The sequence below is a fragment of the Lipophrys pholis genome (genome assembly GCF_963383615.2).
Source record: "Lipophrys pholis genome assembly, chromosome: 4".
Lineage (NCBI taxonomy): Eukaryota > Metazoa > Chordata > Actinopteri > Blenniiformes > Blenniidae > Lipophrys > Lipophrys pholis.
Genome location: NC_137637.1, coordinates 34,966,529 through 34,993,138, shown reverse-complemented (window position 1 = coordinate 34,993,138; position 26,610 = coordinate 34,966,529). Strand labels below are relative to the sequence as shown.

General features: G+C 45.4%; 2 protein-coding genes across 3 annotated transcripts; one reads left to right on the top strand and one right to left on the bottom strand.

The window, feature by feature from the left end:
- Nucleotides 1-1,687: 1,687 nt before the first annotated feature.
- Nucleotides 1,688-17,551, bottom strand: brpf3a (bromodomain and PHD finger containing, 3a). Of its 2 annotated transcripts, none has more exons than XM_080462428.1 (14): nucleotides 17,232-17,551; nucleotides 12,752-14,273; nucleotides 11,992-12,148; nucleotides 10,564-10,695; nucleotides 9,541-9,669; nucleotides 9,130-9,412; nucleotides 8,683-9,042; nucleotides 7,678-8,235; nucleotides 7,544-7,601; nucleotides 6,509-6,591; nucleotides 6,325-6,398; nucleotides 5,229-5,383; nucleotides 4,174-4,315; nucleotides 1,688-1,770 (listed from the first exon to the last, which is right to left on the bottom strand). In XM_080462428.1, exons 2-14 carry the CDS (start codon nucleotides 14,203-14,205, stop codon nucleotides 1,702-1,704), a joined length of 3,654 nt encoding a protein of 1,217 aa, XP_080318554.1. In that variant the 5' UTR covers nucleotides 14,206-14,273; nucleotides 17,232-17,551; the 3' UTR covers nucleotides 1,688-1,701. The 2 variants fall into 2 exon arrangements, with proteins under 2 accessions (XP_080318554.1, XP_080318553.1); XM_080462427.1 differs by having other exon boundaries at nucleotides 9,130-9,442; nucleotides 17,232-17,548.
- Nucleotides 17,552-22,427: 4,876 nt separating this feature from the next.
- On the top strand, nucleotides 22,428-26,508 carry grik6 (glutamate receptor, ionotropic, kainate 6; the record flags this gene model as incomplete). The annotated part of the gene is made up of 7 exons (XM_080462425.1): nucleotides 22,428-22,601; nucleotides 22,699-22,922; nucleotides 23,063-23,160; nucleotides 23,254-23,471; nucleotides 24,153-24,372; nucleotides 24,894-25,138; nucleotides 26,404-26,508. The coding sequence occupies exons 1-7, from the start codon at nucleotides 22,437-22,439 to the stop codon at nucleotides 26,506-26,508; spliced, it is 1,275 nt and encodes a 424-aa protein (XP_080318551.1). The 5' UTR covers nucleotides 22,428-22,436.
- Nucleotides 26,509-26,610: the final 102 nt, after the last annotated feature.

The following is a 26,610-nucleotide window of genomic DNA, read 5'->3' as shown; positions in this document are numbered from 1 at the left end:
TGTTTAGCGATTCAATTCTTTATCGATTCTCTTATCAATTTTTATTTATTTATTTCTATTATTTTTAAAAAGGAGAATTAACAGGTAGATTACTAGGGATGGGAATTGATAAGATTTGATCAATTCTTCTAACAATTCCCGAGTATTGTTTTGAGGGGAAAAAAGTAGTTTTACAATCTTCTGCACCAAAAGGAACAATTACATTTTTTCCTAAGATGAAACTTGATTTATAATTTTTCCTTAAAAAGAAGAGTCAAATGTGTATTTGCCTTCATTGCCCCCTGGAATTGACACTGTTGACAAGTGAACCCTCTCTGGGAGGCGGAGTCTGGAGAGGAGTGAGGAAGTGACGTAGCAGGAGGAACGAGTTCTCGGTCTGATGTTTTCATATTGTGTTGGTGCTTTTTATGAAGGGATTTTCAACACAGGATGATCTAATACATAGACATACAGTAGTAGACAACTAGATTGTGTATGTCTACAGAGCGTTTAATACTGTGACAACTAGGGGCTCACATATAGAGAAGATCTACTAGCATATGTCTACGCTGTGGGCTCGTTGGAGGAGACATTCACTACACGGGACAGATTGACGGCAGAGTTCATTTATTAAAAGTCCCTCATTAGTAGGAGAGAACACGGAGAGAACATGGAGAGAACACGGAGAGAACATGGAGAGAACACGGAGAGAACACGGAGAGAACATGGAGAGAACATGGAGAGAACATGGAGAGAACACGGAGAGAACCCGGAGAGAACATGAAAACTCCACACAGAAAGGCTCCTGGACCTTGTGGCTGTGAGGCGGGAGGCTGTGGACTCTGGATTCAGAACGTGGTGAGTGAACATGTATTACCGTCTCCTATTATTTAGTCCTTTATCTTCTCCCACTTCAGACCTTCTTCCTCCATCTTTTCTCCTGGTTGGAGGAGCTCTGGTCGCAGTGTGTGACGTCATGCAACGTGGCAAACGGGAAACTTCTTGACTTGTCGTTTATTTCGTCAACTAGTTGACCTACCATGAGGAAACACAGCTCGGCTTTTCACTCTGCTGCCTGGCGACTGGGGCGTGACGCAAAAGGAATCGGGAGCGCCCTCTGCTGGATACATCATGTAAGGACATCAGAAAAACATCTCGTTCTGCGTTTTATTCATGAAAAATAAGTGAACATGATCGTCAATCAGCCAACCTTCGTCTGATTACTGATTCTTGTCTAACGGCTGGAATCAGTCGATTCGTTTATACGAATGTAACTTCAAAACTTTCACGTTTCCCCCGCAGACACAGACAAACCGCCGCGTTAAATATTTCTTCTACTTTTGAGTGAGAAACAAACATGGCGGCCTGCGGAGTGGCGTGGCTCCCAGTCTCTATTCCAGTTTGATCATTCGTTTCTAATGGCATCAGTTTGTCCTCTCTGTCAGAAAGTCGGGTTTTCTCCATCGTGTTAACGTTTAGAGCGTATTGCCCTCTGCACACATGTACGTGTTCTTTCATTAAATAAAACGAGCAACAGCTCCCCCTCCTGGCCTGGCGTACTAACTACATCAGTGTGTCTGCCGCCGACGCGGCACTTTTCTTTAACGAACGAGGCGTCGTCACCTGGGACGTTGTGGTGTAGACGTAGCCTCTGGTGACCGGCGACGGAGCGAGCAGCTGTCCCAGACAGAATCCACGTCGGGTAGAAGCTTCCTGTTTGGCTCAGCCGAGACGGCGGGTCGGTCGGAATATTGCTTCCCATTTCATTCTCGGAGGAAAGACGCCACACGCCTGCAGTTGTTTCAAACAGCATTTATTTTTGTGTGAGAAAATATCGTCTCAGGCCGATTATGGATCTCGCTGTTCAATCTAAATGACAAGATCAGAAATCCCCCCAAGCGGTAGGCGAGTGGCGCCACCTACAGGGTGGAGGTGCGTGCGGCCTCGCCTGGAGGGAAGATGATCCGACATGTTGGTGAATACCGTCACTATTACAAAGAGCTACTCAGCGTCGTACATAAATCTTTTCAATAGTTCACTTTTTAGATAACACTCTCCACTGCCACAGATTATAAATTAAAATCTAAACTTGATTTTTGCATTCCTTAAATTACTTCAGGTAAGCCAATATAAACATACATTTACATATTTACAAAACTATACACATGCACTTTTACTACACCAAGTTTGTATACATATATATTTATAAGCTGTACACACACACACACACACACACACACACACACACACACACACACACACACACACACACACACACACACACACACACACACACAGGATTCTGCCACCCATATGGCTCCAGGAGTGAGCAATCCTACACTTCTTCTTCTCTACCAGACCGTTTGTGCTTTTCAAGTCTTTGTCAGCCAGAATTTGCAAACGAATGCAAATTGTTCAACGAGTGATTTTCTAAAATATTTGCTTCCCCTCCTTAGTGGCTTCACGTGGTTCTGAACAGGCAGCTGCACCAGGCACTCACACATTCTAGTATCGTAGTAGTTTCACAATATGGAAAAATCAGTAGACGCCTCTGAAGTCTCACCAGCAGCACGTCATAGCTGGACCAACATAAAATAAAAAGTCTTCTCTGGTATGGACAGAGCTGTTCTCAGAACAGCTGAAAAAACATGAACACGTTCAAAATGTCTTCCTGGAGTTAGAAATGTAGACGGAGCATCTGCATGTGACCAGATCAACGCTGAAGGGAAAGCCTCCTGAACAAGGAGCCACTGGCTGGACCTCCAGACCGACACCAGGGCCTCAGCAGGAGTCCAGGTTCATGTCATGTGATCAGAGGAGCTCCAGAGGTTCGGCTCCTGTCCTGCATGTTTCTCTGACGTAGAGCAGAACCTCTGAAGGACTAATGAGAGTCGACTGTAATCTAGTGGAGAGGGAACCTAAAGTGGCTGTTTGGGTCCGGAACCGTGGTTCTGGTTCAACATGAGGCTCTTCAGCTTTACTTTTATAGTTCGATGCTGTTGGGACCGGAGACGGTGGGTCAAAGTGAGCTACAGCCACTAAAGAACTAATCAATAGAAAATAGTTCAAACCGTTTAACACCGAACTTTTAGTTCTGAGCTGTTGGCGTCACTATGGCTGTCATGTTGACCGTGAGTCGGTCAACGGGTGTAAAATGGTGAGGGAAGGTTGCAGAGCCCTGGTTTCTGGTGACTTCAGACCCGTAGTGTAACTCCTCTCAAGCCGATCTGTGGCGTGTTCAGTCTTTAGTGTTAAGTCGGTTCCGGTGGAGCGACACTCTTCTCCTTCCATTTCTCAGTTTTAGTGAATTGTGTTTAACTCCACCAGTGTTTCCGGTTCAGTCGGCCTGCTTGTTTAATCTGAGCTCTTGATTTCCTTGTGACACAAGGTTCCACTTCCAGGTTACTGGTGTGTGGAACGCCTCGCCTCGCCTCGCCTCGCCTCGCCTCGCCTCGCCACGATTGTTTTACTGTGTTCTACACGCAGTAGATCGTCTTCTATCGCTAAATCTAATGTGTTTACGTCTAATTTTAGTCGGACTAACACAGCATTTTGTTTCACTAGTTAAGAATTATGATAAGACATCTAGTGGATCCTCAAGTGGACAAACCAGGAACTGCAATTACTTTTTTTTTTTTTTTTTAAATACAGGTTGACTGAACAGCCAAGTTTAAATTTCCAAAGGATTATTTTTGGAGTATGAATGAACGAGACGTGTGGGTGTGGCAATGAATAAAACCCAAAAGGAACGGTTATTAAAGTACCTGCAGAGTGTGTTAAAGGGAGCGACCGTAGTCCAGGTATGACATGACAGCAAGGTGGGACTTTCACTCCATTAAACACTGCGACATTTCAATGGCAAATACAATCTAAATATGTTTCCCATAAAGACAATCCCTTTAATGATTAAATAATTACACTTTCCTCAATTTACTTTGGCCTAAAATAAAACTTTCATATGAACACGAAACCTTAAAAAAAAAAAAGAAAGAAATTAGACAAATGAATCTTAAAAAAAAAAAAAAAGCACTTTTTCAACAGTTTTATGCATCAAACATATTTTGATTTTCTTTCACACTTTTCCCCCCAAAGCTTCTATAAATATACCCAAGCAGCTGGTTTAACTCGATAAAAACCTTTTAATATCTGACTTTATATAAAATTGGAGGGCGTGAAGTTGAGATTTCTTCTCACGTGGTTTAAATGCACGATGGCCCGGTCGTACGCCGTGTGCACAGACTTGCGCACGCTGGGTTTCTTCCCTTCCATCAGGCGCAGTTTGTCCACGGTGTCGTCCATCCCCAGCGACAGCAGCTTGTTGCGAGGGAGCCACTGCCTGAAACCCAAGCAGACGGTTACTAATGGCGCCTTTTCCACTAGTACCTACTCAGCCAGACTCACTTTTGTTGATTTTCCATTACGACACAGTAGCGCCGCAGCGTGGGCGGAGTCATGAGAGCTTAAGTAACCTCCCGTGATAGAATCAGTACCTCCAACCAACATTCATTTGGAAGAGTGGAGAAACATTTACATGTTGGATATCAGCTCAAATTATTAATATTACAAAATGTGGATTGTTACGATGGTGCTTCACTGTCCGGTGTTTTGGTTTCACTGGTGCCCCTGTTAACTGGTGACTTCTGCCAGCAGCTGTTTGCAGCAGCTGATGTTAAAATAAGACAAACAAACGCTACGATACTTTAAACTTTAATGGAAATGTTGTTAAAGGGCGTTCTCCAGGACAGCTACGGGTTCTGGTCGGGTTTTTAACATCTGCTGTGAAAAGGAGAGGCTGGAGAAGGAAGGTCACCAGTTAACAGGGGAACCAGTTAATCCTAAACACCGGTGGTATCACGGTTCAGAGACCTCCTGGTCCTGGTAGCGTGTCGCTCCGTGGAGCTCCTGAATCCTCTGGTCGCCTCCAGACAGAGAAACGTCTGCAGCTCCTCGCTGCTCCACTGGTTGGTTTTTCAGCGTAAAAGACGCTTTCCTGACTCGTCTTGTCGTGACGCGCCGGCCAATCAGCAGCTGCCGTCTGCCGACGTCACATCGTCTACTGGCCTCAGCTCGCTGAGAACCTCGGCCGAGCAGGAACCAGGGAAGTACCTGGTAACACGAAAGTACCCGGAAGCAGGTAGTAACATGGAGTGGAAAAACGTCAAAGTGGAGTCGGGCTGAGTGGGAACGAGTGGAAACGCGTCATTAATGGATCCAGAGTTGACAGTTTTCCCAGCTGGTCTGAAACTCACCAGGTTCTCTTGGTGTCGAAGAAGAGCACTAAGAAGAGCTTCTCGCCTTCCTCCGTCTCCCGCCACTCACCCAGTTTGAGCACCTCCACAGGAGGCACCGGGATGGGGACGCCGTTGTGGAGAAGTCCTTCCTGGGGCATGTCGGGATCCACAATCTGTAAGATTGTGCTGCGTCAGACTGAATAATTACTCTCCTCTGTGAGATATGACGAGACTTTTCTTCATGAAAACTGTGAGACTGGACGATAGAGTAGAAATAGTTTCAGAAGGAAATTCTTCAGTCGGAGCTGCGGCGTTGTTGAAGCTGCTCATGAGTAGAAACGTCACAAGAAACTCTGGTAGGATCGAATGTCGACGTGTGCAACCGTGAAATCAGACGTTTTACCTTTTCACCAAATAAAATCCATCTGGTGCCATGAAACATGATTAAACTCTAAAACACTTCATAAAGTTCAGATAGAATTTGGCCTTTATGAAGCTTTATAACAACTATTCAGAGCAGGAACAACTTTATTTCCTTTTTAATTGTTTAAGACTTTAGTTGGTTTTTGTTTGAAGCTATTCTACATTATTCTTTTTCTTGTGGTTTAATAACCATTTAGCAGCTTAATACAATTTTGCTTTTCACGTTTTTAAAAAAGTAAAAAGATATTTTAGCAACTTTTGCCGTTTCACTGTTTTTACTGATTTTAACAGTTTTGACTTTAGACATTTTATATCTTAACATTTCCCTTTCCTTTTGGTTTATTTTCCTCTTGTAGCCTTTTTAAAAGTATCTTTTAAGAACTCCTGAGTAAAACAGCATAACCAATATTACTAAACACCTACTGTATATCAGATTGTTAAAGTATCACAGGAATACCTAATAAAGTAGATAATATTTATGTTTCTTGCAAAAACATGACATGCATGCTTTAAATGTTGCTTCATGAGTTGATTAGATATAATACTCACACAAAGGTATCCCACTGACTTTCAGTGAAGCTAGTAAATGAGCAGTTTTTTAACTCCCATGCTCACTAAAACCAGGACTGTAACTCATCCAGTGATGGATATATTGCAGAGACATGCAGAGTAGGATAGCAGGCCTCCTCACCATTGCCGGGTACGATGGATATCCTCTGCATTTGGCCCAGACCAGGTCGAGAGGAGCCAGCTCGGTCTCGCTGTCTGCAGACAGAAGTGCAGACTGTTCTGTGAACACCGTGTTCCACCACACTCCTTTCATTACTACTGACCTCAGACCCGAGTGTTAACGGAGCTGCAGTCGTGATACGTACCAGAACCCGACACGTCTCCGTTCTCGCTGCTGGGAACTTGAGCCAGAGCAGGTTTTCCCCGGCTGCGTTTGGGAGGCGAGACGCTGCAGACGAGAAGAACCCGGGGTTCTCAAAAACAATTCCATCCACACGTCACTATGAACACGAGGCTTCAGAGCATGTAGTACATATGCCAGGCCTTTAGGGGCGCTGTGACTCACCAAACACACCAAAAATGCTGAACTTTTGAACTAGAGTGCTGTCATAGACTTATAGAACTCTGAGTTAGATAGGTCTATGCTCCTATGACGAGTAGCTCCTGCAGCGCCACCTGGAGCATGTAGTCCGCCATTGTTGTGGTAATTAGAGTAGATTCTGTTTACACAACGTTTTCAAGAGAAAGCAGAAAACTTGTATCACATGTTCACTGTTGGTTTACCGACGTCTGTGATGGAAACGTTTGTGAGACGTGCAGTCCTGCCGCAGTAAATAGGTTCTTTCTTTTTTATGTACCAAGATATTTATTGAGCCTTTACGAGGAAGAACGACTGTTTAAAGGAGCTTGAATCTTTGTGTCGTGTTGTTTTCTGCTTTCATAAATGATGTATTGTATTCTAACAAACAAACAAACTAGAACATCGCCTCCTAGTGTCCTGATGATTTGCTGACTACAGCGTTTTCAGTGTTCCTGGGGTTTCCACGTGTAGAGTGATTGTTATCAGAACGTTTCCGTCTGAATGTGAAAGTCTAAAGTAAATAACTTAACATATTGAAATTGTCCTCCTGTGGTAAATGGAGTTCATTCAGACGGAACCTGATTGAACAACTGGACCCAAAACAGTTTAAACTGTCAGACAGAAGCAAACACACTGCAGTTTGTTCTTTACTGTCTTGCTCAAGGGCACTTCGACTCGTTGACTAATGAGGGCTTGAACAGGCAAACTTTCATTCGAGACACGACCAATCTATTAACAAGCCATTTCTTCTGGAAACGTTTGTAATTTGTGTTTTGAGTGTTTCTTCCAGGATTTGCGTTTCCTGTGGCGTTGAGCTCACCTCAGGTTCAGGTCGTCCTCTTCCTGGTCTGCAGCCGCCTGCTTCCCGTTCGTCAGACCTGGCAACAACAACGACACACCAGACGGTGACACGGAGCGACTTTCTGGAGGAGAGGAGAGTTAGTAATGGAGTACCTTCTTCAGTGGGCGGAGGAGGAGGAGGAGGAGGTTTATCAGCTTGGCTGTCGGCGCTTTGTCCTCTGGACCTCAGGTGATGCGAGGAGGGGGAAGGAGGCGCCGAGGAGGCGTGGGGACTCGGAGGTAAGGTGGTGAGATTGTTCACACTCGGCGACTTGGGGCTGCGGTCTAACCCGTTGGCTTTAGTCTGGGGGGTTTTCCCGTTGTGCTGCGGGGGGGACGACTTGTTCTTGGCCAGCCGCGCTCCGTTCTTTGCCTTCTTAAACAAAACTGACGTGCGGCGGCCGACTCCGACCAGCGGCAGCGTGGGGGGCGAGCCCAGCGGCGTCGCCTCGTGGACCGCCTCCGGCTGTGAGGTCGGCGTTTCTCCGACCTCAGCCTCGTCTTCGCCCTGGCTCTTGCTCCCGCTGCGGGACGACCTCTGACGCTTGTAGGAGCGTCCAGGCGACCGCCGCCCTCCGGTCACGATGCCCAACACGGGAGGTTCCAGAGGGGCGTCGCCGGGCAGCGGCGACGACACGGGACAGGTGAGCTCCAACACGGGCGGAGAGTCGTCTACAGCCAACATACATGGAAGCAGGATTATTTCAGTTCCTTTGAGAAGTGATTTATGTCAAAGTTATTTATTCATGGAAGCTTTTCTTGGGTATAAAATGAGGGAAACCTGGTTTGTTGATCAGACTACAGGGAAACAACAGAGCTCAACTTAGTCGATGTAATAATAATTATTGTTGAAGATACGGCAAGAAAACAGTGATCGGCTCCAGCTGGCAGTGAAAAATGAACAAAATATAAAAGTTATAATAAAGAAATAAAAAGCTATTTGACCACACCTGAGCACTATGGGGTTAAGTGTGTGTGTGTGTGTGTGTGTGTGTGTGTGTGTGTGTGTGTGTGTGGGTGTGTGTGTGTGTGTGTGTGTGAGGTTTTGATTTTTGTGTCTATTATCTGATAACTAAAAAAGAAAATAGTGTTTTGGGTGACTTGTCACCAGAACTTTACCTGTTACAGAGTTGGACACTTCTGTCAAAGGTCCATTATCCACATTTGTCTTCTCCTTTCTCTTTTTCTTTTCCTTCACTTCCTCCTTGTCCTCCTCCTTCTTCTTTTTCTTCGGCCTCTCCTCCTCCTCCTCCTCGCCTTCGTCCTTCTTGACCATGCCGTTGGCAGGCTGACTGTTGAGCTGCTGCTGGTTCATCTTCTGCCTCAGCGTGTTGATCTCTCGGCGCAGCAGCCTGATGCGTTTGGTGCGTCCGCCGCTGGTTCTCATGGACGAGACAATGTCCAGTTTCTCCAGCAGAGCCTTCAGCTGCTCCTCTGTGCTCAAATGCAGTCGGTTCTCCGGCTCTAGGAGGGAGTCGACTGGAGGAAACATCAAATGGTCATCAGGAGCGGTGGATTATGAACTTTAAAAAAAGAAAGACAAACTATCCTTCATTCTACTCTTACCGTCATCCCATGTGCATTGGTTGAATCCATGTTTGTTTGGAGCCTCGGGCAGGTGCATGCCGGTGCTGGGGTCGAGGCCAATGCTCTGAGACTGCCTGTGGGCGTGGCGGAGCACGGCTCCACCCACCTCCCGCAGCTGTAAGGCCGTCCTGTGAAACATGGTGTCCTTGGAGTTGTACTTGAGGCAGTTGGAGATCATGAGTTCGAAGTCCTTTTCCAGGTCCCCGATGCAGCGGTAGGCGTGTCCCTCCAGTTTGGTGCGCATGGCGGAGAAGTCCATGGGCTGAGAAATAAACTCCAGGTAATCTGGGACCTCAGTGAATCATAGACATCAGAGAGTCAGCTGAGCCACAGCGAAGCCAGATCAGCAGAGCTCCTGTGAATTTCATGCTGTTCTCTAACTTTACCAACCTCTGAGAGATTGACGGGCTGGGAGAAGATCTTGGCCGTGTCCTTCTCTTGCAGTTGGTCCAAGGTGGATCGCATCAGCAGCAACGCCGGGGTCAGCTTCAGCTCGAGGGCGGCCTGCTGGATTTTCATCTGTGGGCGACAGTGTGAACACGTGAGGGAGAGCAGAGGCAGCAGGGTGAGCAAACATGCAGTCCACGGATGAAAACCAGAGCGCCAGGTGGCCCGATCTGCCTCAATGGACGATTTTAAAAAAACTCTTAAGATTGTAGACAGTAAATGTAATTTCTTTGTATTCAATAGTTAAGGTCGTCTCAGGTTTCTGGGTTATTTTTTTTATCTCTTAAAACCCAAATATGCACCTTCTATGCACTTAATCTGTAGATTCAACCATTCAAACATACTTCCCTCACGTTGCTGTGGTTGTTGCTCAATGCGTCCAGTAGAGGGCAGTGCACATGGTTGGTTTCATGTTTCAATGTACAAAATCATGCATGTGCAGAAGACAAACAAAGTTTCATCTGTGCATTGTTGTTTAACACAATGCAAGTTTTTAGCTTGTTGTGGGTTCATGTCCAGTTTTTTTCTTCAACGCTGCACAAAACTGCAGAACCTCATGTTTCCATGACGACAAGGCAGCGTCGTTTCCACACGCTGGGCTACGACTGGAGCTTCCGTCACTCAGTACTTTGAAAATCGAACCACATTTCTCTTTTTCTCCATCATCACTTCCTGTTTGATTAGGCACGGAACATTTGATATCGTCCACGTTAGTTTATTTGGCTTTAATGCAGCGCTGCTGAGCGGAGCGACTGGAACCTTGTACCAAAGTGGACCAACACACAATAGTGTTCTGATTAGTTCTGAGTGAACTTTCCCTTCTCTACATTTAACCTGTCCTGGTTAGAGTTCTTTTTAATCTGTCAAGCCTTAAACCTCAGAGCCAACCCCTGCTTCTCTACCCTGTAGACACAGTAGGTTCTAGTCTGGTTTTAGTTTTTGGTGACCGTTTCCTCAGACGCTCACCTGGTCTCTCTTTAGCCGCTCTCTTTTCCGGATGAGCTCCACCAGAAGCCGGGCTCTCTCCAGGTCTTGTCTCAACTTCTGCCAGTATCGCAGCTCCTCTCTCGCAGCGCTCAGCTTCTCGTCAGGCTCCCGCTGGAGACGCAAAACCACAAGGTAAAATTTCAGTATTCAGCCTCAACGCGTTCCGCTTCGCTTTCGAGACGGACGCTGAAGTTCCGACAGTTTAAAGCTCAATCAGTGAAAGTTCTCACAATTCATGAGAATGGAATTTAAACAAAGTCTTCTCATGTTTATAAAAAGAAAAACTGTTAAATTCTTATTTCTAACTTCAGGTCTTCAGAAATAGTATTTTGAGTTACTATATTTTTACATTTCATGACTTATGAGGTAACAAAAAGTGCATCTCTGGTAAATGACTTGAAGAAATGTTTCATAATGTGTGTAATAAATCTTAACTATTAAGAAGTTTTAGCGTGTCAGATTAATTATAAGAAAAACAAACTTTTCCAATGTGACTTCTTTTCAAAGAAATACCTGGATTTTAGTGCCCTTTGATTGAAACAGAAGTGTATTGCTCCACTTTTACCTGCTCTCCAGTGACGATTTCAATGAGCAGAGAGAATAAATGAATATTCATGAATCTTCACACACTCGCACCCTAGGCAGCAGTTAAGTGGTCTGCAGCTTCAACTGTGAAGGGCTGCGTGGACGCATGCCACCCATTTCAATCAGCCACTGAGAAGTGTGATGTGTGGACGTATGTTTGATTTCAGCCTGTGAAAACTGGAACGAGGTGTGAAACTCAATTCTAATGATGTGGCTGACTCTGATTTAAGCTTCAGGGTGATTTCCAGACCCGTAATATAATGTGAATATTCCAGATTCAATAATCAAACCACACACAGATTGATAAATTGTTGATCTGCAGGACTTGTATATATTTATAAATACACATTCAGGCAGATCTGTCCAGCTCATGTTAAGACCATGTGAAGGTCATCCATACGACTATTTCATTTAGAAGTCATTTTGTTGATGTTTGTACTCGAGCAATTTTCACTGACTAAAACATGAGAAGTCAGAACCGTGGCCGGCGCCACATGCAGCAAAACCACCAACACCGAGTTTGAACTGGTGTGAAACTGACTGACACTAAACATGCTGATTGTCCATTTTAACTCCTGAAACATTTTGTGAAACGAACAATGTACATACACAAAAAGAAAACAATCAGCAAATGTGTGTTTGGTAAACTTGTAGTAAAGATGTTTGACAGTGAAGCTGATGTTTAGTTCATGTTTGAACAGTACCACTTCCTAAAAGATCATGCATTTGTGGGATGAGCGGCAGAGCTCAGTATGTGGGTTGCACATTTACGGTGTGATTGTGACGGTGTTACACACAGTGGATGAACCCCCCCGCCCCCACCTGCTCTGCAGCCTTGTGAGCCTGTAGATGGGAATGAAGCCGTCGTATTAAAGGCATCCCGTTTCGCGACTGTCGTTTCAGTAACCAGTAGTTATGAAGCCGCTGCATGAACTGATTCTTCCTCTGGACATCGACTCCTGTGCAGATCTTGTTCAGCCTGTCCAGATCAAATGTCTCCATTACACATTAAAACGTGTGTGAGAAAATAACACCAACATACAGCAGATCAAATGTTATGTTCAGCTGTGGAAGGAAGTCGTAGTGTGATGGGCTACTTTTACTGTAATATTACTCAATGTATATCAAGTAATCTACTTAGCTACTAAATCACAAGTAACTAGATTATGTCCAAAATCTAATTAGTATTAACATACCTGCATGTTTTCAGCCAATATGTGTATTCCTGTGTTATAGCTACATGTTTTTACATATTTGAATAGTGTATTTATCTATTGAATATTCTAAAGAGGTAAACCACTCTGAATGCCTGCATCATATAGCCTTGATGCAAATGAATCAGGACTATATTGAACTTTCACTTGACTGTACAATTAGTGAAATGTAGGAATACTTTCTATAAAGTCACATGATGATTCTGTGTTCTCCCTCAAATCATTTTGTAAACTTTATTTTTAAAGGGTTTCCACCCCCCCCCCCCCGTCATTGAGCTATATTCAGCCAAATTATCCAAACATTTGAATTATCACTGAATGTCTGTATGAATCAATCAGAACCAGGATGAAGTATGTCAACGCCACACCTGTGTGAGGGGATCTGAGGCACCAGCAGCACAGGAACCGTCGAGCGGCGCGTCGACCTGCCGGATCCCTTCGTGTTCTTCTTCTTCTGACCTTTGGTCGCCTTCTTGTTTTGTGGCGAGGGGGTGCTTTGGGTGTATGACCTCTGCCCTCTATTGCCTCTGCCCCCCACAAGCCGCCCTTCCACCGACTCGTCTCCCGAGCCGTCTCGCCGAGACCCGACAGGAGAGTGATGCTCGCAGAAAGCGGTCTTCTTCACAGAGAATGTGGTACCGTTGACGCCCGTCTCCCGGACCGGGTCTATCTTCATGAACAAGCCGGCCTTCTGGGCGCAGGTGACGTGAAACGCTCTGTAGCAGTTGGCTTTGTGGCACTGGATGGAAGCCCCCCGGCCCTTCTGCTTGCACAGGTAGCAGGTGAGCTTCCAGCGAGCAGGCGGGATGTTCTTGACGCCCTCGACAGGCTCCAAGAACACCGTGTTGGCAAAGCACACCTCTGGAATCCATATGGCACAGACGACGTGAGCCCAGCGCCCGTCGCTAGTCTGCTTGAAGGCACCTCCTCGGTTGGGGCAGAGCACGCAGTCTACTGGGCGGGAGGGGGACTGCAGGCAGCAGCGGCACAGCCACTGGCCCTCGGGCACGTAGGGCACGCCGTAACACTCCTGGTGGACGGCCAAGTTGCAGATGTCGCAGAACAGGATGACGTTGCTGTTCAGACATTCGTCGTCCAGGCAGACGCAGCAGAAGGCGTCCTCGTCCACGGTGCTCTGAGACAGAGCCTGGCTGCGGGACTCCAGGATCGACTCCCTCTCCAGGCGGTCGATGAGCAACTCGAAGGTGTCTGGAGGTACCGAAGCGTGGCCATCGGACACCCTCTTCTGGTTCACCATCTCCAGCCAGGCCAGGTCCTCCTCGTCCATGTCGTACTCGGCCACGCTGTCCTGCTCCTCCCCAGACTTCTCTATGAACCGGTAATAAGCTGCCGGGAGAGGAGGCGCCTCGGCAGGGGAAACCGAGCCCAGCAGGCGGAAGGTGGGCTCCGGGAGAGGACTTTGGGACGGGTGCTGGACGCAGGAAGTGGATGTGGTGTGCTGCTGGGAGCCGGACCGCTGGTTCTGATGAGGCGTGTTTTTACCGCTCCTCCTGCTTTTGCAGTTTGAGGGTTTCCTCCATGACTTGACTTTGCTCTGCGTTTGCTCGCTGTTCTCCTTGTTGCTGTTGCACTCGGCGATGTCCTGGGCCATCATCTCGTCCTCAGTGATGACCGGCAGAGGATCGGTGATGTTAATGCGATGGAGCCTCCCTTCCAGGTCCACCTCCACTATTTTCTGGGCCTGAGCGTATGTGAGCGTCTCCCTGGAGGGAGAGAGCTGCAGTCGGTAAGGCGAGGGGGGCCGCAGCTGGCCAGACGACCCCCTGCCCCGTCCTCTGCCTCGGCCTCGACCTCTTCCCATGATGAGTCCTCTAACGACCGGCTTGCATTCCCACCGCTTCACCTTGCATGGGATGTTCCACCACCTCCCTAACAAACACAGAGAGGAGGAGCACACGTCTGTTTTGAAAAAGGCTTGAAGGACAGACCGAACCGCTAATGTGGAAATGATGGTATTTATTTTTGTCAATTTATTTCAGACATGTAGATCATAGGCCCCCGGCCAGCTCAGCTGGTAGAGCATGAGACTCTCAATCTCAAGGTAGAGGGTTCATGTCCCTTCCCGTGGGCTCACCACCTGCAGGAAGGTTCTTAATGGGTCAGTGTAACGGTGACGGTGCTCAGACTGCCGCCCCCGCCACCCGGAAACGGATAAGAGGGAGAAAATGGACGCATGTAGATCATAACAACATATGAACATATTCACACAATCACAACACCGTTCATGCATTATGTACAGCTATAGTGCATATAAACACCCTCATACCACAGATAGACAGTAATCATGTCAGAAAAGGAAGAAGCAAAGCTTATTTGAGCCTAACCCTTATTCTAAATCTCTAATTACTATTTAAGATGCTCCTAAACTTTGCCCACTGCCGAGGCCAAGTGGAGTCTTTTTAATTACTTTTCAAACTAGTCCCAGGTCCAGTCAGAAAGTGATTTCTCAAATTCGTCAAAAATATTCCAAGAACCAGCTTATAACTAGCCCCGGCATCAAATACACACACAACCGGGTTGTAACTAGTTTAAAACACTTCCAAAACCAGTCTAGATTATATTAAATTGTCTCTAATGTGGCAGAAAAATTCATCACTAGTCCAAAACTCCTACAAGTTTTATTAAAGGGGTCATATTATCCAGCTTTATCCAACATTTTATTCTAAGTTTCTAGCTCCTCCTTGATTTTCCCCCATTTGAATATTGGATCATAGGAGCTGCATTCAGAATCTGCTGTGTCTGTGTGAGCTGGACTGGCTCCGCCCAGAGAGGACAGACTTTTTCACTTCTGGGGCGTCATTCCAGGTATTGGGACGATTATTACTGCTGGAAAACCTTTAGAAAGGGAACTTCCCCTAACATGACCCCTTCAACATTAAAATGTCCTCCTCCTGTTTTAAGCTGAGGCACATTATGCTGCTGTCATCTGGAAATAGACAGATACTTTATTCATTCCCGTGGGGAAATTCACAATCCGTTTTTGTATCATATCGTGTGCATGGTCTGCAGCAACCCTCGGGTCTTCTTGACTCGTTTGGCTCACCCTTGACCTTTCACCCTTGTTCACCGCTGTTGATGGATGCGGACGACCCAGACTGGGAACAGCAGCTTCTGCTTAAGAGGATGTGGCCGAGTTGCAATCACAACCTGCCACCTATAAAAACCTCCCGTTCTCCCATTTTCAACCTTCTAACACATCAGCTAGAGGACGAGACATTAACTCCCCGCCTCATTTATACATCTGTAATGAAACACATCATGGCTGGTCAGTGGTCTCGAGCTCCAAACGCTTCCCTGGATAACCTGAATAAAGTAAATTAATAGAAGGTTGAGTAAACTGTCAGTATTGGTGTCAGTTTGAGACAATGTCCACTTTTATTTCATGGGTTTGCTTGTAGTGCTTTACTCATTGAGCTTTTAATGCAGTTGTTTAAAAATAGAAATATCTATTAAATATATAGTATATAGTATAAATATAGTAAACTCTGAATTGGTTGGGTAGAAAGCAGAGATGTGATCCTGACAGGAGGTTAATAAGATATTCCTTCTTACGGGTCCTTATTGATTTGGGCAGAACTAAGCTGCACGGTAGTGTCGCTCTGCTTCATAGTGAGACTCTCCCCAGCTGGCGTCCAGTAGGTATCCACAGCAGCTCAGTCCCACAATACGATCTCCTGCTTTTGAGATCACCTGATCATTGGCTTAATGTGTGTGTGAGATTGTCTGGATGACGAAAGGGAACTGAGAAAACCCAAACAAAAGCATGCCCGTCAGAAAAACTAATTAAAACATGATGATCATCTTGTAGCAGCACAAAACATAAACATTCTTAGTGGATAAAGATGCTTTTGATTTGAATCTACTGCCTCCGATTGCCTGCAGGTGTGAATGTGAGTGTGTCCTGCTTTCACCCTGAGTCTCCTGGACTCGCCTCCCCACAACCTGACCGGATGGAAGACAGAGGCTTCAATAATAACTATATTATAACTATATCATAACTCTGGTTTTTGTTTGCAGTCAGGACAAAAGATTCATGAGAAAAAAAATATAAAATCTTCCAAAATTTTTCCAATTACATCCAATATATTTGTAAACAATCTGTCCTCGTAGTTTTTGTTCCTTCCGTGTCTCTACAGTGAATGTTACCCCTTCATACAGTAGTTACCCCTTCACTCAGTAGTTACCCTACAGAATGGGGGGGGGGGGGGGGGTTACTCCTGCAGGGGGGGGGGTCATCTGCGGTGCTCTGCCGTCTCGTCACCTCACGCGCTCCTGTTGCCCAGACGCAACTACAGAAACTTATTTTTCTCGCATGCGCGGGTCTCAGCCGCCTCCTCATTGGTGCAGGCGGCAGCCTGTCGCGCGGACGCTCGCCTCCCCGTCCAATCACAGCCTGCCTCCGCTCGCTCCCCCTCCCTCCCCCTCCTTGTTGCCGAGCATAGTTTGGTTGCGGAGCGCTAAACACCAACTCGAGTATCTAACATCTGTCAGCCATTTTAAGCGCACAACCAGCAGACAACGGTGCAATCGCAAGTTGATTAGCAGCTTAATTACACATGCAAACTGCAGCAGAGCGCAGACGCGCCGAGTGCGCTCGCGCCCGAACGCACACGTTATTCTGCATGTAGACATTAGATAAGGACCCAGCACGTCGCGTAGCGTTTTCAGAGCATTGCATTGTGCTCCAGACCTCTGCAGAAACACTTCTTTTTTTTTCTCCTGCCGTTAACGTTGCCTCGGTCGGACGGGACACACGGACGTCGTGTGACCAACACGGCGGAATTCCCGAGCAATGCTGAGCACGTTGCGTGCGGCGGACTGATTTACCTGGTTCCTGGTTCCTCCGCAGTGCCAGAGCCGAAGCGAATGAGCCGCTAAATGTCAGCTAGTGACGGACTACAACCCGGGCGGACATGCTAGCCGTTAGCTGCGCGAGCCGGTGGCTTCAGGAGCGTCATCTTCGGCACCGCGCTTCAACGGTCGCGGCTCCGCTGCGAGGCGCGCACACGACCCGGGCTCATTGGTGTGGTTCGAACCGCTTAGCAACTCGGGGACAGCACAAAATCCCGAAGATATCAAATTAAAGTACCAAGGAATGAGGCTAAATATTCGGTCAAGATGGCTTGAAAAATACGCCCCTCTAGGAGGAAAAAAACCCACCCTCAGCCAATCGCGGGCCGCCGCTTCACCGCGCTCGCGACGCGCACCGTCTCCTGATTGGTGGACGGGGTTAAGCGAGTTCATCGGTGTCCCGCTGGAGAGCGTCCGAGAAATAGATGATGAGCAAAACAACGAGTTGTGTATCGCGCGTTTTTCGGCAAAATCTAGCGCGTTCAGATGATAAAGTATTGTCGGATAAAACTCACCTGTTGAGAGAAAGTTGAAGCCCGCCGGGGGCCGCTTGTAACGACAACAATATAAGCGTTACAACCATATAAATAAATAAAATAACCCGGCTGATGTACATTGTCAAGTCTTATTTATCACGCAATAATTATCCACAGTGTAATGTGCAGTGAAATGCTAAAAGTACATGTTCCGCACCAAAACAACAGTTTTTATAGGATTGCATAATAATAATAATGAAATTAATTTAGAACAAAGTAACTAGCACAATATATAATAATAATAATAATAATAAATGAAATTATCGCACATTGTGCAAAAGCAAAGCCTGGAGATGAGGAAAACTGATATTTCTGTAGCTACTTTCTGTTTAAATATTTGCAGTCAGCGAAAAAATATGGTATTCAAGATGAGCTCTCACCAGGTGAGGTTCAAATAGAAGCAGAAACTTCTTCATTTTTTGTGTTGAAATTGCAAAACATACAAAGTGCACTTAATGAAGGTCTGGCAATGTATTTGTCTGTGGGCTGTTTAAAGACATGGCACAGGATCCATATAAATAAAATTCAGATATTCATGCATTTTAGAATTTGAAATAAGAAAATGATTTGTATCTTTAACACTGACAGAATTACAGATTTGGATTTCTGCTGATTTGATTGTTATTTCATCTCTGTAATGGTGTGGAACTGGAAATAGTTGATTTGGAAACAAAAACAAAACTCTGGTAACCCCCCCCCCCCCCCCCCCCCCCATTGTAAGAATAAAATGCTGTGAGAAAAAGCAGCCACGTGTCAACAAGTCATCTCCATGGTAACAGAGCAAATACCACCATCTGCTGGAAAGGCTGAGTGTTTGTTTACTGGTTCTATTATACATCTCCTGCAACCCCACAAATCCAGAAATATGTAAATAAAAACAAAAACACCCACGTTACAGCACACATTCCCCACAAATCCTGATCAATATGAATGAAAGTGAATAAAACGATTGCAAATTTAATAAACCCATATTTTATTCCCATATTGTACTTTCGTGTTTGGCTCCAGCAGCCTCATACTATTAGACATGCAGGCTTTTGAACAGCCTGCTGGTAAGTTGGATGGCCTCCATCCTCTTCAGTCTGCAGGACACGACATTCTGAGTTTAAAAAAAATTAAAAAAAAAGATTTTACATTTTAATTCATCTGAGCACAGAGCAATTATCTGTTTCGTCTCGGAACATTTTAAATGCCAGAGAAGACGTCTGGTGAAGTTTCTGCTTGGTGTTCACTGCTTCTGCTTTGCCATACATTTGTGGATTAGTCAGTGAACCGTGTCCACAGACAGTGGTGTCTGTAGGTCTGTTTATAATGCAGTGCTACCTGAGATGCCCGAGCACACAGACATTTCGCTTATCTTATGCTGATATTTCATTTATGTGGCGTCAAAAGCAAAAGTCATTTCAAGGCCCTTTTTACAGACAAAAACCCAACAATCCACATGACCAAACAAAGGCGAGGAAAAAAAGGAACAAACAGATTATCAAAACAGATTTTCACGAATCCACTCGCTGCAGACTTGATGGAGGCCAGAACCCTCCGGTTCCACTGTCAGAGATCCTGCAGGAAGGTGCAGACAGAGGAGAGGAACATCATGTTAGTGACGCCAGTGAAACGTCCCTGTATGTAGAGTGAGAACGGAAAACTCGCTGTCTCTATTTCTCAAATACTTTTCTTTTTTCTTTATTTATGTGAATCTCCAATAGTTTCCTCAATAATGCTTGCTTGTTTTTTTGGGTACATGAAATGAGGTGGTACTTCCTGTATGTTGGGGAAAAAAGCCTCTTTCACAAACATTTAAATATACATGAGAAGTACCTTACAGCTATTTAATTTCTCAATAAATCAAAGCAGGAATTTTGTTGAATCAAATGTTCAACTCATCGGCGACAATTATGCAAATCAACATGACTATTATTATTATTATTATTATTATTAATCCTGTGGGCGTACTCATTATTGATTTGTGATTCTATCAATGAAGATCACATATTGGAATTTTGCATTAGAAAAGTTCAAGTACCCCAAACTAATACTTCACTACAGTGATGTAAGTACTTGCACCAACCTTTATTTACCTTTGGCCATTTTGTTTCTTAAAGTTCAAAAACCCAACTTAAGTTACAATTCAACAGTTTTTTTTAGACTTGGTTCAACTCTAATACGGTCATGAGGCTGTGACGACACACGTTTTTAATTTTAATGCAATTATCACAACAATACTTCAGTAAAAATCTTTTTCTTTTCCCCTCACTGTGTTTGTACCTCCTGCTGCGACTCTCCTCCTCTTCAGGATTAGTCCTCATTCTCCACCCACAGAGACTTTGCTGGCCGCCTCTCGACACAGTCCGGATCTAAGAGCTCACCGGGTTCTGCTTCGAGCTGCCGATCCTGCAGGACCCTCTTGGACTCTGTTCAGGTAGTGAAGACTTTGGTCTTCTCAGACTCTCACTCCTTCATCATCATCTTTAATGTATCGATAGTTTTGTTTTTGCATTTTTACGAGGAAAAAAGTCCTAAAAGTAAAATTTGTCAGTTATTTTTGTCATTTGTCAGATGCAACGCCAAGAGATTTCTGTCTTCTTACAACACTGAGGTCAAACCCAAAGAGACAAGATGCTGTTTGCTTGTTTGGTGCTGTCTTCTGGGCTTTTCCTGGACATGAGAATGTGCACTGCAGGTAAGAGGTTTGTCTGTATTCATGCAGAAACGGTAGAAGAGATTGATTGTGTGAATCTTGTGAATGAGCACCAGTGTAGAAGTGTAACCGGCAACGTGAGAAATGTCCCAGAACAAAAACAAGCATCGCATGTGGACATCGACGTTTCAAAGTTTGACCCGGTCACTCCATTTCTGACTCGTTCTGATGACAGCTCGCTTTCTTACTTTGCCAAATTCTCCGTGTCGTCTCGGCACGATTCAGTGGAAATGTCTCAGCCTTGACAAGACATAAATACATAAGCTGTCCGCCCAGACGAAAATCAAAGTGTGGCACCGCATCCGGTCCAGCTCTTGTGAACAAACAGAAAAGGAAGCAAGCCAACTGTCAATCTCAGCAAAAACAACCAAAACGGTAATAAGTCAACTGTGTGGCGAGAACAAAGACGCCGCGTCTCAGAGTGTCCAGAAAATGACAGGAGCCTGAAGAGCTTGTCTACGTGTCATCTTCTGAAAAGGAGGATCTGATGGTTGTCAGGATCACCCTGTGGCGATGGATCCCCGAGGCCTTGGTCTGAATTGAGCCTTTTGATACTCTTTGACTGCCCCCCCCCATCTCCCAGTGCCGTGGCAGTGGCACTCTTTGAATTAACGCGTCGCTCTAAAGAGATTGTGGAGTGCAAACAGTTCGCGAGTAGCAGAGGAGAGCGGCCAGATCCGCTGGAGGCCGGAAACTTCTTCTGTCTGGAGAGAGGCGACACATTCACCCCGGATTTAACCCCAGACGTCTCTGTGTGTCAGAGTTCAGTCTGAAGAGCACAACACCACCATTGACGGGGCGGAAGCCGACGAGGAGCCGCTCTTTTACTTCACGTTGTCCATATCTGCATTTCAGCTTCTCTGACGACATTAAAACCAGTCGTGTCCTTTAAGAACTGTCGAGGGGGAATTTCTCCCACGCTGCCCATTTTCAAACATCATTTAAAGAATATTCAGCTTCAGATGCCTGGGGGTGCAGTAATGGGTGAGAATATATGAGATTTGAGTAAAGTTGTTGGCCTGTGAGTGGAGTTTGCATGTTCTCTCTTGTTTGTTGCGCATGTTTCCTCCCACAGTACAACATACTGCTAATCTGGCCAGGATGCACCCTGACCTCCGACATCGTCAGCTGGGATCGGTTCAGGCCCCCAAACACCCCGAGCCGGGTGTCGCGGTGCAGAACATGGACGAGACGGATGATTTCCGTGTTTCTTGTGTGGCTGTTTCTAGAACCGGCTACACCAAAGCAACACAGTCGTGGAGTTCTGGAAGTTTCTCTGATTAACAGGGTCTCCCGTTTGACTGAACAGGCGTCATATCCAAAGCTCACCATGTGAAAATGTAGTTTGCACATTCAAAAGCAGACCATAGAGCTGGATATCCACAGGATACATCGTTTAGGAAACGGGAATATCTGTACAAAATGTATTGTGTTTCTACGACCTCATACTGTGTTGCTGTATTTGCCAGCAGAAATGCAGCTCTAGTGTTCAGTGCTTCATCACTTTCAATTTGATAATGCATTGAATACAACAGTTTTTTATTTAGTGTGTTTAGCTCATGATTATGGGGTTACTGTTTACGTGCTGGACCGACACATTTTGAACGTCAAACACAAGAACTTGACTGATTTGAAGCCAAAAACAGCTTATCAATCCTGAATGTGCAGCGTTGAGTAAAACTTTACCAACTGGAGTTCTAGTTTTTCATTTTGCTCCTTTGGAAGAGATTATTCTTCACGTCTGAACTAATGTGTCCCTCGTTTCTTCATGTTTTCCACAAACTCCAGTACAATCCGAGCTGAGGATCACAACAATAAAGGTAATTCACTTTCAGAATTCACATAGAACTGTGGATCCACCACTAAAAACACCTGACAAAAAAACCCCAGATTCATTCACTGATTGTTGTTCGACAACTTCTTTCATTTCAGCAAGATCCGTACACCATGTCCAAAGGCGCACAGCTGGAAGGCTTCTGCATGGACCTGCTCTCTGAAATCGCCGCTAAACTGGGCCTCAAGTACCGAGTGCAGCTGGTGAAAGATGCTTCATACGGGCGACAGGATGAGAACGGGAACTGGAACGGGATGATCGGGGAGGTGGTGAGAGGGGTGAGTGCACACGACACCGCTCCCGGGGAGAAAGTGAGGATTTAAATGGTTGTTGAAGTTGAATTCCTCGCCATGATGCATCCTTCCCTCCCCGCAGGAGGCCGACCTTGCCATCGCTCCTCTGACTCTCACTGCGGCCCGGGAGAAGGCCGTGGGGATGAGCAAGCCCTTCATGCAGACAGGAATCAGCGTCCTGCTGAGGAAGGACATCTCGGAGGGAGCGGGACTCTTTGATTTCCTGTCGCCCTTCACGGCGGAGACCTGGGTCGGCATTCTCATCGCCTACGTGGGCACCGCCACCTGCATCTTTATCATCTCCAGGTTGGAACTTTTCATTGATGGTTGTGATTCAGTTATTGATATTTTCTTCCGTGAGCAATTCCACATTTTATCTGACAGTGAGAATTCCTGCGAGTGTTTTCACATTAATATTTAACCGTTTTTTTAAATGTAAACTGCAGACTCAGCCCATGTGAGTGGAGTCAGCCGCAGACGGAGGCGAACACATTCAGTTTCCTGCACAGCCTCTGGTACACAGCGGGGGCTCTGACCCTACAAGGTAACACGTTTCAGTTCATATGTACCCATTTGATCCATTTCCTGCTAAATCTTCTTTCTTCCCCTGGTTTTCTTTCTTTGCGTTGTGTTTCAGGTGCTGGTCCTCATCCCAGAGCTCTTTCAGGACGGATTGTCTGCAGCACCTGGTGGGTGTTCAGCGTCGTCCTATTGGCTTGTTATTTCTCCAACCTCAGCTCCTCCAAGACCCCAGAATCCAAACAGCTGATGGTGAAGGGCTTTGAGGACCTCGCCAACCAGGACACCATTGAGTATGGCTGCCTGACGGGCTCATCCACCCTCGCTTTCTTCAAGGTGAGAAGTAGAAATGGAGGATAGGAGTTCATTTCTGTCACCTGAAGTGCGCCTGACGACAGATCTGTTCTACCAACCCTCATTCAAAGCCTTGGAGAGGTCTGCACCAAACATCACGACAACAGTAGCGTCTCTCTTTACATGAATTATCGGACCTCAGTGTGACTCTGATTCCAATCACAAAGTGCTTTCAATGATACAGATATTTTATGCAGTATTAGTAGTTCTAATTTTAGTAGATCTATCACAGTAGAAGTTTTAGTCGAGACTTTACTTTTGGTTTATGAGTGTAAAATCGTAGAACATTTCAAGTTGTTCCTGAAGCACAAGGCTTATTTAGACACACCTGATACACACGTTGTTGTACTGTGGAAGGAAACTAGACGAGGAAAAAAACTCATGTGAGAACATGCATAAGAAATCCTCCGAGCCTGGAATGGAACCGGGTTTATTCTCTCTGAGAGGTGAGAGTGCTAACAAAGAGCGTTTCTACTGACATCTGGAGAAAATTGAGACGTAAAGCGAAAAGAACTCTAAAGTGAAAATGTATTAATTATTAAAGCAAGTTTGCTATATATTTGAAGGAAAGGTTTATATGAGAAATAAAAATAAGCAGATCTATTTTACTTCTCTTAGACTATTTTGGTGGGTCGACTGAACACAAGGTTTTCCTTCACTCAGAATTCAAACAACCCAGTGTACCGCAGGATTTATGAACACATGGAGCGGTCAAAGAGTTTGGTGTCGTCTATGGATGAAGGCGTCCGCCGTGCTAAAGAGGGGAACTTTGCCTTCATTGGGGAGTCTGTTTCTCTGGACTTGGCTGTCGCCCGTCACTGTGAACTGGTCAGAGCTCATGAAGTCATTGGCATGAGAGGGTACAGCATCGCCACCGCCCTCGGTGAGTCTACTTCAAACTAATTAAAGGCTTATAGTATGTAAAATTCCCTTCCTAAAGGTTCTCCAGCAGTACTACTCGTCCCCATACCTGGACTGACGTCCCAGAAGTGAAGACAGTCTGTCCTCTCTGTCCCTGGCTTGTTTCAGGTTTAAAAAGTGTGTTGCTCCAAGCAGCCAATCAGAGATCAAACCCTATATAGTGTCATCGGGGGTTTAGCCAATCCCAATCAAGGTAGGCCCTCCCTTTGACTCCTCCCACAATTAGCAGCTCTGCTCTGGCACATGGCACCACGAGAGGAAGTACTTCCTCCTCTTCCCAAGATGGGCATGTGTGGGCGGAGCCAGTCCAGCTCACACAGACACAGCAGATTCTGAATGCAGCTCCTATGATCCAATATTCAAATGAGGAAAATCAAGGAGGAGCTAGAAACTTAGAATACTGAAGGTTTCTGGAGCGACCAGACCAGGAGGAGATGGTGGAGAATTTAAACGACGGTTCAAGTGTCACCTCCCTGCGTCCAGGTTCTCCCCTCATAAAGAACCTCAGTGTGGCCATCCTGCAGCTGAGCGAGGCCGGGGAGTTGGCCTACCTGCGGAGCAAGTGGTGGGCCAGCAGCTGCATCGCGGACAAAGCCAGGTCTGCGGCGCTGCAGCCACACGGCCTGAAGGGCTTGTTCCTGCTTCTCTCGCTGGGCCTGGGGCTGGGAGCTCTCCTGGCCGTCCTGGAGCTCGCCTCCCAGAGTCGCCGCTGTGCAGCGGACCAGAGGGTAAGTGAACATTACATGTGTTCATGGATCAACCTCCGTCCAGTGACAACACGAGCATCTCATGACTTGGAGCTGCAGCACATTTTTTGAGGCACGGGTGGCAAATTTACTCAGATTACTCAGAATGCACTAATTCAACTTCTTTACGCTGAAAGGGAAGAAGTTCTGACGTGATCAAGTGTAAATCAAGGAAAATAAAACACAGGTCATTGATACACAATGACTGATTAAAGACCCTTTATAGTGTTGGAGGGTCGTCATATTCTATTAACTGTTATTATCTTCAATGAACGGATCATGAGTCAACCTATGTCATACTTTTCTGTCAAAAACTGGATTAGATATATATTTTTAAAAACAACAACATGTAATAACTTGACTCCATATGATGCATTTTCCCATTTAAATCTTTTAGAAATAGGCGGTTTTCATATTAATCCATCATCTATGTCATTTTTGAATTCCAACACGTGGATAAATGTTACTGTCAGCTGTTCTTACCTCTTCACTGTCACTTTGAATCATCCTCGTGGAGGTTAAAACCAGAAACCCGATAGTTTGAAGGATGTGAAGTCAGAACCTTAGAATACTGAAGGTTTCTGGACCAACCAGACCCGGTTGGTCTTTCAGGTAATGTGGCTCATTGAATGACAATGGGTCAGAAAGATAGAATAATAAAGCAATACTGAATAAATTCCCCAAATTTGTTAATCCAAAGAAATAGAAATTTGCCATTTAATGAACATATTACAAAACAAAGCAATCCATTTTGTTTTTGTTCAAACTAAACTGTGGTTTCTAATCTGAGAGATTTCTACGTCCTTCAGTTATTCACAAACTGACTCATGCTGCTTTCACTGCAGCTTCTTTGTGCCGTTCAGATTTAGGTTTCACTGTTTCTATGTTTTCTAATCTGTTTATTGTGGGGATTACTGACCGACAGCAGTTACTCGTAAACTTTGGAAAATAATCCCTTGGGCCGGATTATTGGCCTTCACGCCTCATGTTTGACATAAATTGAAGGAATTCCTGATGTTTGTGATCGAATAAAATAAAAGCAGAAAATAAAGGTTAAAAATATTCGTGACCAAGGAAAAAAACTTTTCTAAAGACTAACGTAGAATTGACTGTGCTGATAAAACCGGGTTAGAATCCCAAATATCTTCGTTACGTCTCGGGTCCGTCTGTACGTCCATGTTTACAATAAATGACTGGTGTGTTATTGTGTCTTCTTCATTCCTGGTTCTGATCCTTGTTTTCCACAGAAGTCGTGCTGCACCGTCCTGACCGAGCAGCTGAGTCTGCGTCTGAGGAACGGCAACGCAAACCCACCCCAGGAAAATGTGGAAAAAGACAAAGAAAAAGCATAAAAACAGTTTCAGAAAAAAAAATTAATTCTCCTTAACTTTTAGATTATTTCTGTAGGGGTTTGTATCTCTGACTGACTCTGGTAATATTTATTAAAAACTCTA

Excerpts from the sequence above, each read along its gene's own strand:
- brpf3a (XM_080462427.1), bottom strand. The coding sequence starts at position 14,205 with ATGGGAAGAGGTCGAGGCCGAGGCAGAGGACGGGGCAGGGGGTCGTCT. Across the intron at positions 12,149-12,751 it reads CCTCAGATCCCCTCACACAG|GCTGAACAAGATCTGCACAG; the intron begins GTGTGGCGTTGA and ends TGATCTGGACAG. Across the intron at positions 6,399-6,508 it reads CGGAGACGTGTCGGGTTCTG|ACAGCGAGACCGAGCTGGCT; the intron begins GTACGTATCACG and ends TTCTGTCTGCAG.